At 36.7% G+C, this 13,308-nt stretch overlaps 1 protein-coding gene across 1 annotated transcript in view; it reads left to right on the forward strand.

Annotated features, from left to right (window-relative positions):
• Positions 1–13,308, forward strand: part of LOC124787878 (protein O-GlcNAcase) — a 158,150-nt gene that overhangs the window by 110,300 nt on the left and 34,542 nt on the right. Inside the window, exons 10-12 of the mRNA XM_047254854.1 lie at positions 372–546; positions 11,066–11,119; positions 13,175–13,260. Of these exons, the coding sequence (XP_047110810.1) occupies positions 372–546; positions 11,066–11,119; positions 13,175–13,260 (315 nt within the window). The remainder of the gene's footprint in view (positions 1–371; positions 547–11,065; positions 11,120–13,174; positions 13,261–13,308) is intronic.

The raw sequence follows: 13,308 nt of genomic DNA on the forward strand, positions 1-13,308 counted from the left end.
CTCAGTGGGTAAAGAGAGCATGGAGGTATCTGTGTGACTAAACTACTTTGTTTGCTTCTGAGGTAACCTATATAAGCATTTGCAACAAGTGTGCTGCATTAGGTCTCTTCCCAAACACCTTCATCCTACTGTTACATATTGTGCCAGTGAAGTGACATGGGCTTCTGACCCAGGTTTTCTTTCTTCCTTCAGAATCTTGTGGCATTCAGTGGGGGCAAATATACAGTGTGCTGGAATTAAACACATGTAGTGACAGACTGTGCACATTCTACTTGCCACATTTGGAATTGTTTTCTGTAAGCAAAAACATGTTAAAAATCTTTGCCATATGCTTATGCAGTGAATGTACTTAAAACCCTGTCTTTTTTCAGGTACAAGAGTGGTTAGAAAGGGCAGCAAAACTTGATGAAATGAGTAAGGCTGTGAATACCTTATTTCGAAGACTCACCTACTGTGCAAATAGGGAACTGTTGTATGATTTATATCCATATGTTTGGGATATGCGTGGTGTTATATCATTGCTGAACTCTTACATCAAATGGTTAGGTGAGTACTTCCCTTATCTCATACTTTTTTGTTGCATGGTAATGCAGTACATTGGCTGTTGTTGTTTTCTTTCCAGTATACCTTTGTATGTCTCAAGCAATTCTACATTATTCTAGCACAACACAATGTTTATGTGTTTAAAATTGTTACTACTGTTCTTACAAACACACTATAGAGATTCACAGAGAGTAGATGTAGATTTCTTCTGTATTTGTTGGCATGTAATTTGTGTGCTTTCCATTGAACTTAGTGAGTGGATGGCATTCTGTTTCTAAAACTTCACTGTTCAGAGCACAATATTTTACCACAGTGACATGCCAAGTCATATTGTTACAAAAATTATAGTGAGCTTACATCTTGTTTTGATGTTCAGTTGCTTCATGGAATCATGTAAACAAAAACTGGAAAGGAAACAATTTCAGTTACTTGTTTTATTGGTGTAATGGCTCTGGTGTGGTATGTTTGAAGTTTTGCAAATAGTAGTGAAGTTTCAGTGTGCCCTATGAAAAATGTTTAAGTTGCTTTGCAACAATCCATTGTTTGTAAGAACCATTCAGTCAAAAGAGGGCTTGAGTGTCTTAGGAGTTGTGTGAACTTGCTTTTGTTTTGGATTTTTTTTAGTAGTTGGAAAGTTCTTGAAGTAAACTTAATTATACAATGCAAGAATGCTATGGCTGATGGCATTTCCATTAAAATTTGAATGATTCATGTCAGATTATCTCATTTCCAGCAGTTGTAAATTTGAGAGGGGAGGGGGGGGGGGGGGGGAGAGAGAGAGAGAGAGAGAGAGAGAGAGAGAGAGAGAAGGGGTTGAGAGGGGGAACTACAGCTTAAGATTTTTGTACAATGTGTTCCATCCTTAATCTACATCTACATTCATGCTCTGCAAGCCACTGTGAATTGCATGCAGAGTGTTCTTAGCATGATAGCACATGTTTGGGTTTTATTCTATTTCAATTGTGTATGGAGCCTGGGAAGAATGACAGCATAAACACCTATGTGCACGATGTAATTAGTTAATTTTGTCATTGAGGTCACTATAGGATCAATATGTAGGGGACTGAAGAATACCTTTATATTTGTTACTTAATACTGGTTCTTCAAACTTTGTAAGTAGGTTTTCACAGGATAATTGGTGTCAATCTTGTAGATTCTGCCTGTTCAGGTTTTTCAACACTTCTGTTGTGCTCTCCTGTGGGTCAATGAACCTGTGACTGTGTGTGCTAGCCCTCTTAGTATCCTTTCAGTATACCCAGTTAGCATGGGTTCCATACACTTAGCAACATTTTGATGTGGGACATTTTGTAAGCCCACATTTTCCCATTATCCTGCCAATGAACTGAAATCCACCACCTACTTTACCTTCATTGAGCCAATGTAATCATTCCATTTTGTATCTGTACACAATGTTACATGCAGGCTTTTGTATGAGTTGACTGATTCCACTTGTTACTCATAGCTACTGTTATCATGGGATAAAATTTTTCTGTATTTTATCAAATTCACGGTTTTACATTATTGAACACTTAAATTGCAGTTTTCTTCCAAAGAGTATTTCATTATAGGTAACTGCATCATCTGCAAAAATGTCTGAGGTTACTAGTAGTATTGTCTGCCAGATTGCTGACATACAGCATGAAAAACAGAAGTGCCATCACACGTCCCAGGTACACACTTGAAGTGGCTTTAACAAAGAGTAAGCCTATAGTAAATGTATTGTTGGTACAGTTAACAAGAACATTGTGCTTTAAGCTTATAAATAAGCTGTTGCTTGCATGGAAGATAAATGGAAAGGATGTAAGGTATTAGATCATAATGGAGAAGCCTGGTAGAAAGAGCTGTAATAACTAGACAGCAGATTTATACGTGCAGACAGACAGGACAGATTTCAGTCAAGTTAAGGACTTAAGACCGTCTGCTGGAGACTGAGAGAAAGATATAAGGGAATACGAGATCAGGGAAATAAATTTTGAGAAATGTAAAATTAGTAAGTGGAGAATCCCAACTATAAAAGGAAAACTGACTTAAAACTGTGAAAATAAGATTTTAAATGTAATTGAGAAACTAAATTCGCAATAAAGTTGTGTCTTGGAAAATACGAAGGAAACAAATTTTCTTTTTTATTTGTGATTTTAAATCATTTAAATAATCAAGGCAAGAACTTACCTAATAGTTGAGGTGTTGAGTTGGCGATAGGCACATAAACCAGACAGAGCTTTGCTAACCTTTGGATGAACACTTCTTCTGAGCTTCTTAGTGAAATTTTTTTTGTGTTGGATGATGGGAAGGAAACAAAGCTAGATATGCTTAAAGCCGTGCAAGACACATTTCTTTTGGGTAAAATTACATCTGTCTTTTAAGGAAAATATTTTATGGGCATGGGTATAGACAGAAAAGATGATAGGCTATGTCAGCAGAGTGTACTGCAAATGAAGGGAATGTGTACAAAGCAGAAAAACAATACCAACCATAAGAAAAAGAGAGTACAGAAGGAAACAAGTTATGGTTTTCTATGATCTGACTGATTTTCACCCAGTGAATAATAATGATCCAGTTTCCAGGGAATGGTGTGCTGTAAAGATCTGAAATAACCAGCTGTCATTCACATAATAACTATAAATCTACACAGAGTATCGTAGTTTGCTGATTACTTGCAAAATTTAAGGGAAAGAAGTGAATTATAACTATAATCTTGATCGTGTTGAGCACCACAGCAGACACTAATTAGAGATCACCTGTAACAGAAAAAGTTACTTTCTAGTTGCAGAATAATTTTCTTCTCCTTCTTGCTGCCATCCTCTTCACCCCTCCTTCTCACACTCTTCTAACCTATTCATCAGCAACTGGTATTTGCATGTGAGGAGAACAAATGCCCAAGAAATTTTTAACACAAAAATGATTATTTCCCTTTGTTCAGCCAGTTTTGTGTAGTGCAGTTTGATTGCAAATATTAACAGTGCACAAAAAAGTTCTTAAGCACTCACATTTATTTTCAGTACAAAAGGGTATCAGATAAAGCAAGGTAACTAATGCATTTGCCATTTATTTAATTGTGATGTGACTCACAATTCACAAATTCTAAAAAACAGCAATATAGATGACCCTGTACTACTACTACTACTACTACTACTACCTTTTCATAGGTCATAATAACACCTTCTACTGCCAACCCCATTTTTATTCATTATATTCATTTGTCTGTTTCACATTTGTGTGTTTCTGTTTCACAGTTGTTTATTTAGTGAGGGGGAAAGGGGGGGGGGGGAGATGTGTATCTGTGTGAGCACGTGCGCACATTTTGGGTGGTAGGCATATCGTGTGATATGTGAAAGTTTTTCCACATTTTAGTTTGTTAATTCATTTTATGCTTTTCTTTTGTAAAGGCTAAAGGCAATGTCTTAACAGATTGTCCACAAAATTATAAAGCCACAGGTTGGGCAATATGACCATATGTAATGCAATGATTTTGCAGTAATTAGTGATCAGTATTTTATTTGTTGGTTGTTACCTTTTTACTAACACACGTACTTATTTGTAGTCAGAGAGCAAGATTTGTCTTTCTATAACAAATTTCCAGCTTTAAAATGGTGTAGTGCACACCCATTAAAAATACACAGCATATAAGTGTCTTTTAACAGAATGTAACTGCTATGTCTGTTCCTCTTGCATGCATGAGAATGAATGCAGTATTATGCCAGCTTCAGCAAAATACGGATATTTAAACAAAGCATTGTGCTGTATGTAGTTCAGGTTTCTGGTTGTTCCTCAGGTATTTTAAGTTGTAAAGAAATGGATATCACTTTATTTATGCTATTCTATAATGTTTACTGCTGAACACTTGTGTTTGTGTCATTGTAACACTGCCATTGTCAAAACAGTTTTTTTCTTATCTTTTTTCTTTCTTCTTCTTTTTCCTTAATTTAATGGCGCATTTGTATGGCTTTCAGTTGAGAGATGCAGTATGTTAATTTCAAAAATCACCACTCCTTTTCTTTCAAATCCTCTTTAGAGAGCAGCTGTCTGGCCAAGTTATGGAGCTATATGTATATATCATCAGTAAAAGTCCGTCTGATACACCCCAGAAATGTGCCATTCATCGAATGTTATACATTTAGAAAAACTGGCAAACTCTGTTAGTTAGGGAAGAATATGTTGTGATCAATTTTCCTTAGTGCTAACAACATGTAACAATACTTTGTTAACTGCCTGTTGTTGAAGTTATTTTGAGGCCCTTCAGATTCTGTTAAAGTATGCTGTTACTACTGTACTGAAATAATCTTCATTCCCTCTCCCTCACTAGCCATTTCAGAGTTTTGCTGAAGCAGAAATCTCAACCAAAAGATTTTCAAGCTTATGGATTTGTCTTAACCATGTGTGCAAAATTGAAACAAGCACTGTTTGTGTGCCATGTCTATTGGTTCCAGCTGATTTCATACATGCAAGGGGAATGGACAAGTTACCTACTTGGAGACATCATATTTATGGTGCTACAGTTGCCACTGAAGATGCAAGTAAATGTATGGTCCACAGATTTTATCTTCTTGTAATGTTGCTAAATATGACAGTAAAATATTTATAAACTATTTTATAGACTCTGCTTTTATAGTAAATATGCTGCTTGAATAAAATTCTCAAGTGTTAAATTAAAATGAATCATTATGTTCTTGTGGACTAGAAAAAGGAGGATTTCGTATATTGTTCTTATTTACACTGATGTGATGTTTAGAGTCTGTGGATAACTTTACTTCATCTTGGATTAGGACTAGGAATGCATAATGAATACTGTGGATGGAAGTATTCAGGAATTGCATTTCCAGTTCTATCTTTATTTGAATTTCTAATTCATTCTCAGCATTTAGGCAATCTTGGATGACAAGCCATTCTTGGGAAACACGTCTGCAAGTCATTTAACATGTTTGACAGCTGATCTTGCATAAGGTACATGCATTAGTGATTTTATGCAATCAGTTGTTTCATTATGTTGTTATAGGAATTCATGAGCTTTATGTGAAAGTCAAAATAGAGCTTTATCAGTAATCTAATATTTGCATTGTTGTAAGTGCATGCAGATGTACTTACATTATGAAATTTTGTTCATTGTTTATGGATGGCTGTGTCAAAATCAATTTATTAAAGGAAATATAAATGTGTTTGGTGATCTTGCAAGATCAGAAGGGGAACATCAGGATGTGGTGTATATTGACAGCTCGAAAAATGACACTAGTAAGCTGCAATCTGGTATCTGTTATATATTGGCATACTTGAAGAAGAACACCAAAAGGGTGCAACATAATTTATTGTGAGGAGAGTATTATAGCATTTAAAAAATGTTAGAATGCAAACTGTATGTACTGTTTCAGTTCTGTGATGCGTGTTCTGGATGTTGCAAACCTCAGTTTCGATGTATGGAATCACTAGCTGTGCACGATATCTGTTGCAATGATTCTTTTTCTTTTTAAGTAGGTGCATATACCCCTATACAAGGCACAGTTATATGTGTAAAATAAATTAATGACAATAATTTTTGTGCATTAAAATAAATTTTAAGTTAATTAAAGTGCTTTTGGGTATGCAAAATTTTTGGTATTCTTCTGGAAAATGATTAAATTTTTCAGCTATCCCACTTGTGAGCACGCAACATACAATTGTCCACATATAAATCATGGATTTTCCAGATTTACTTCAAGTGGTTAACCTTGGGCCCTTTAAATGGTCATTGAGAATGCAAGGTTAACCAGGAACTCCAGTTAGGAATGATGGGAATATGTGGAATCAGTACATCTCCTTTTGACTCGTACAGAATTGTTGCCCTGTCGCAGTGCACATTGTCGCGACCTTGTTGACACACTGAACAACATGAGTAAGAGACAGGGTGAACTTCACATTTTTGAAGTATTCCAAGTCAACCATATACAGGAAAAAATGTCATCAGATCATTTTGAAACATATTGATGTGTTACACGTTTCAGCTTCACCTTCAGCCATAGGGATGCTAGGGGTCTCTTATTGCCACAGTAATTTTTTTCCGGTGATACAGGTACTAAGTTGGGTAGAAATTGCTTCAGTCATGACAGAGATGTGCTGAAATTTCACTGCCTTTGCAATCCCCACTCCTCACACATCCACACTCTTGGGTGAAAATTTATTGGGACTGTCACCAATGAGTCTTATGAAACAGGAAACTATCAGTTCAATATTAGTACATCAGTCATTATCAAATATTTTTACTTTCATGGCTTCTCACTCCCACACCAACCTGTAGGGGTATTAGGGCACCCTACACCTACAGTAGTTTTATACAAATAATGAGCCTTTATATACAAAATTTGGCTGAAATTGCTCCAGACCCCCCCCCCCCCCCCCCCCGCCCTGTATGTTTTTGTACATCCTCAGAAACCCTCATGGGCATGCACACAAGAACTCACCAAAGTTTGATTACGATCAGATTACTAGCTTAGAGGACAAACAAACATGTACTTGTTAGACATATGGAAATTATTATGCGGTACAGAATCAGTTGGCTATTTTATTAGCTCCCAACTCATTTTGTCAAATGTAATCATTTGTGTGTTCTAACACTACATGTACAGTCTAGATTTGCACTGACTGTTCAAAATGTTCGTAATGCTTCATAACCACACATTGTTTGTGAGGGAGTGACACATTAATTTTTGTTACTTTGAGCTACACAAGCTGATGGTGGACTATTGTATTCACCATAGTTTCAGATTCCACAGAATGTAAAAGTCATTGGAAACTACCTTCATTACTGAAGTGCTCCACTCTGATGCTTTTTCATTATACTATCATTGTGTTTTATTAGCAAAATAGAAGGCAGTAACACAGTTCAATATTTCACTTGTCATTCAGGTCCCTTAAATCCATCACCAAACTAGGCCATATAGAAAACATCTTATTTTATCCTTCAGTACCACATACTAATAGATGCTGTTCAGGCTTAACATAATGATAAACTGCTATAGGAACAAAACACAAGTGAGGTTATAACATGCAGAGTTTATTTGTTTAGAATTGGGAAAATTCTGATTTAACTGACTTAAAAAGAAAGGAAGGTATTGTACCCCATTAATGGTGAATGATCACGGAACCAGTTGGGCTCATGGAATATTTGCTTACTCTCGTTAGTATATGTCAGAAGCGTTTGATGATACTGATCAGCTAGAAAACAACATATCTCATCCATGAATAGGGACAATAAGGACTTACCAGATTTTTAAATAGGGATGGATAACTCTATCTGGTGCATCTGAAACGTGAGTGCAGTGTAATGCAAGGCACAAATATTTTGGAATGCAGTGTTTATTGCTCATTCTTGAATTGATGTTTAGCAGCTGTTGGTGCATATGTCTACTGTTGTTTTTATACAGTAACACACTCAATTGCCATTGGAGTGGATACTGAAGCACAGTAACTAGAGTTTGTCCCTGTTTACATTACACAATTGACCATGTCATGCTATGCTGTCACCCTGTAAATGCTAGCTTGAAAGCAGCTTGTGAAACAATGTTGTGGCAGTAGTATGCTGTAGAAAACATTCACCTAGACTTCCCTGCGGTCAGTGGTTACTGCAGAAAGCTTGCTGGGATCTGTTTACTACATCAGTATTATTACTGATTATGTTTAAGGCTTCATCAGTAATTTGTTCCTCACTGTAACTAGAATTTCCCACCAGAAAACTTTTTCATGCCATGAAATCTTTAATAACGTCACACTAGTTCTAAGGAATGTGATGTTGAAGTACAGTACATGTCCGAGCCAAAGAACACCATTTGTTGACAATTCCAGTCACATTTCAGATATCGTCAAAGTGTCAGCTCAGAGCTTGCAAAGCACCTTAAGTTGACTGCATATGTCTCCTTGTGGCTAGCATTCCTTGCTGCTGTCATTGAGGACATGCTTTTGATTCGTAGATTTTTATCTCAGATTCTTCTGCGGTGGGGAGATTTTGTGAGAGCAAATGGGAAGCTTCAAAAAATAAGCAGTAATAGTGACACATTGAAAGACTCGCACTAGGGTGGGAGATGCATGAAATTTGTTTATTTTGTGCCTCCTTGCAATCTACAGCTACTTTGCAGTCTGTGCATGGCTATACACTAAGGACCTGGGAAGTCCACACCATAGGGAAGTACAGTTATGTTGCGCACTTTAAATGATGCTTATAATTTCCTCACCAGCGATTTGAACACTAGTTAGGAAACATGTAAAATATTTGCCAAATGTATCACGTGAATAATATATAGGGTCTGTTTCCTGAAATCTTATGCCCAGTATGTGATGTGAAAGGGGTGGTGAACTTGTGTTGTTTTATAATGTGTAATAAGTATGCAGAGATTAAGTGAAGATGCAAAACATGAGGTTGTGTTTTAAAAGTTTTTCCTGATAGTCTTCAGTATCACTTTAGCTAATTGTAAAAGAATTCCCTCAGCAATCTTAACAAAAAACTTTTCGTACACCCTTTTTAATTGCTCTGGACGTGTTAATGTGCGCCTTTGTACCTGTCCCTGAATGTCGGGATCCCTTAATCGGGCAGGTAGGTTAGAAAATTTAAAGGAAAGGCAAACCTATGTTTCTAGCATTTGTAGACTTAGAGAAAGCTTTTGACAATGTTGACTGGAATACTCTCTTTCAAATTCTAAAGGTGGCAGGGGTAAAATACAGGGAGCAAAAGGCTATTTACAATTTGTACAGAAACCAGATGGCAGTTATAAGAGTCGAGGGACATGAAAGGGAAGCAGTGGTTGGGAAGGGAGTAAGACAGGGTTGTAGCCTCTCCCCGATGTTGTTCAATCTGTATATTGAGCAAGCAGTAAAGGAAACAAAAGAAAAATTCAGAGTAGGTATTAAAATCCATGGAGAAGAAATAAAAACTTTGAGGTTCACCGATGACATTGTAATTCTGTCAGAGACAGCAAAGGACTTGGAAGAGCAATTGAATGGAATGGACAGTGTCTTGAAAGGAGGATATAAGATGAACATCAACAAAAGCAAAACGAGGATAATAGAATGTAGTCGAATTAAGTCAGGTGATGCTGAGGGAATTAGATTAGGAAATGAGACACTTAAAGTAGTAAATGAGTTTTGCTATTTGAGGAGCAAAATAACTGATGATGGTCGAAGTAGAGAGGATATAAAATGTAGACTGGCAATGGCAAGGAAAGCGTTTCTGAAGAAGAGAAATTTGTTAACATGGAGTATAGATTTAAGTGTCAGGAAGTCATTTCTGAAAGTATTTGTATGGAGTGTAGCCATGTATGGAAGTGAAATGTGGACGATAAATAGTTTAGACAAGAAGAGAATAGAAACTTTCGAAATGTGGTGCTACAGAAGAATGCAGAAGATTAGATGGGTAGATCACATAACTAATGAGGAAGTATTGAGTAGGATTGGGCAGAAGAGAAGTTTGTGGCCAAACTTGACCAGAAGAAGGGATCGGTTGGTAGGACATGTTCTGAGGCATCAAGGGATCACCAATTTAGTATTGGAGGGCAGCGTGGAGGGTAAAAATCGTAGAGGGAGACCAAGAGATGAATACACTAAGCAGATTCAGAAGGATGTAGGTTGTAGTAGGTACTAGGAGATGAAGAAGCTTGCACAGGATAGAGTAGCATGGAGAGCTGCATCAAACCAGTCTCAGGACTGAAGACCACAACAACAACAACTGTGTGCTCAGAACGTGTTTACGCGCGCCACCAGTCCTTCTACCTGGTACTCTGAAAGTGTCTACGACTGGTGGTTCGCATAAGCACGTTCAGAGCACACAGGGACGGGTACAAATGCGCACGCGTTAACACATCCAGAGCAGTTCAAGGGTTAAATTAGACCCATAAACACTGTGAGGTCAGTATTAGTGATCCTGAATCCATATAAGGTCAGTGTTAGTAATCCTGATTCCATGTGAGGTCAGTATTAGTAAACCTAATAACAATCCTTCACGGTGTTCTTTTTCAGTTTCCAGTAATATACTGTACACAGATTCAGCATGGAAAAAAAATACTTATCACTATATTGTAGCAAAGAATCAATTACATTTGACAGTTGCTATGCTGTGTTGCAAATTGTCAATTTTTGCATCATTATTTCAATACAGGAGACTCTGAACTAAATGCTGTGACTGATAAAACAATATACTTCTGCTCAAGCCTTAACCCTTCATTACAAATTGTTTCCTACTGCCAGCTGTGCCCATAACTTCAAATACCAATAGTGAATGTTTGTATGATTACAGATTGCAAAGACAAATAAGAAAATAAATTCAGAAGAAAAGAATATCTCATTGATTTTCTTGCTTGATCTTTAAAATTATAAAATACAGAAAACTTTGGTGCCTTTGAACTTTTGAAGATATGTTTTGAAGGGTTAAACAGCAGCTGCCCTTATTTAAACAGGCTGCGTTCCACATTGTGCTGAGAAGAGAGCTTCCATCTGACTTGGGTGACTTATGTTTTTTTCTGAACAGGAAGTTGTATTTTTACTAATTTATGTATGCTTGTTTCCACAGCTAGCGGCCGCTTCCCGCAGATGGTAGCCAGCTTCACCCTCGGCAGCTACACATGTACGCGGTACTCTCGTAACTAGCAATCATGTCAACAATGCCTCTGCCAAAACATTCATATGACAAGATGTCCACTGGCAGCGTCATCACCAGTTTCCATGTTTTAGCAGTGGCATTTCTGAGATTAATCCATTAAAATGCCCATCCCTTTTTCTGTAGTATTAATGTTGTCACAGAACATTACATTTGGTTAATGTAACTATATCATGTCTTCATAGTCACAAAAACTAAAGTCATTAAAATTGAGGAAAATGAAGTTTACACTCACACGCTAAAAGTGAGTGACAAACGTAGCATAGAAATTGTTTTGCTTGAAATAGATTTTCAATTTTTGTTTGTTTGAGGAACTAAGGTACTGACAAAAATGCATGCTTGTTTGGTACATTTGTTCTGTGACACAAAAATCCTGAACCTAATGATTCAGGTAAGCCACATGTGCATGCTGCGCTCCCAATTTCAGCATTCCAGGGACCAAAATAATATTTTGTTTTCTCTTCTAGGCGCCTGCTAGGATGATGCAGGCCAAAATATGATACTGGCTATTCCCCTGATAAAAATAATTTCCATACTTTTATATTTTATTGATTTTTTTCAGCTTTCTTACAGTTGCATAATTGCAGGAAAGCTGTGGCAGGTTTTCACATTTACTGGTTAAGTCAATCTCTAGTGCCTACATTATGAAATGGCAGTTATTTTTCTTAGGGGACTGGCCAGCTAGTTTCTCTAAATTAGTACTTTTTTTCAGATATTAGTACATGCTATGTGCTATGATGATTGCTATAAATTCTTCTTCCAGACGGTAACTGTTAGTTACTATCTAGTAACTGTTTCAGTTTTCCCGAAGGAAGAGGTTGGTCATTCATTGGGTTAGTGCTCTCCCTTCAAATACTTGCCACTGCCACTGCCACCGCTGCTGCCGCTGCCGCTGTCACCTCTGGTGCCGCCACCACCACAGCCACATCTAGAAAGTAATGCTCTCTGTACTCTGGTCAGCACATCTACCAAGTTGTTTTATTTTCCACCAACAAACTGTCTATGAAACATTATTGAATTTAAGGAAAAAATGTAGTTGTAGACTCTCTCAACTTTTCTAACTGACTTTAAAAACTGGCAACAATTGTTGGTAGTGATTTTTACATTTTGTATAGTTTCAAGTTACAAGATCTAATGTTCATCTGATTTGACTGAAATGAGAATTTGTGTTTCTGTGGGAGATGTGCTGTAACAGTTTTACTCTCAATGCAAAACCACAGCTGCAACCTTGCAAGCTCCCATTCCTCTATGCTGCCTAACAAAAAACATGTGGCTTTTAGTGTATTATTAATGCTGTTGCAGCTGTTTCTTAAACATTTTGAGATCCTTTACTTCAGTACTAGTTTTTAAGCAAGAAATTTATCAGTACTACATACATGCACCTTGCAGGTATTATGTTAGTACTATGTACACAAATTTTTATTTCTTTACATTTTTCTTTTGTAGGAAGAGGAATTGTTCCACTATTTGCAGACCTCCAGATGTTGCTTTATATTTTTAATTATCTCTTTGTTTATTTTTCAATTATTTATATTTTTTCACTTAATGTTTACTGAAAACAGCTGTAGCAAGAATCACTAATTTAATTAAGCCATCTCAATTTTCCAGTCAATTACAAAAAGTTTTTGCAGAATGTCATATGTGCAAAGTTAAGAACAGGACCGTTTTATCGTTTCCCGTGGAATTTATGAATTCTGTAATAAAAGGGAAAACTTGTAGTGCTCAGTTTCCCAGGATTGTTGCTGCAAATTACATAAAAGGCAGCAAGCTCAGTTTCATGTAGACTTCTCAGAAATTTAATTAGTTGTAATTTAAAAGTACAGTTTGTTATGGTTTAGCAGTACCTAATAGATATTCTGCAAGACAATTTGTATTTGAACCCCTTTTTACCTGAATCATTAGGTACTGTGACCGTTTAAATTAGTAGTGACATTATATAGTAGCAGATAGACATTAATCAGTTCAGTATATACTGATTTCTACTTATCTAAATTTTCTGTTCTCTTACAAAAACAAAAAAAGGGTTTTCAAAAGGATGGAAGGAGACATTTATGAGTGGTGAACAAGAACCGTGGGTGTTCAGGGGTGGTCTGACAGCTGACCTTCAGGTACACATATTTTCAAGTGTTTGTAGGCTGTTTAGTGTCAGAATTATT

Source organism: Schistocerca piceifrons, chromosome 3 (genome assembly GCF_021461385.2).
Source record: "Schistocerca piceifrons isolate TAMUIC-IGC-003096 chromosome 3, iqSchPice1.1, whole genome shotgun sequence".
Taxonomy (NCBI): Eukaryota; Metazoa; Arthropoda; class Insecta; order Orthoptera; family Acrididae; genus Schistocerca; species Schistocerca piceifrons.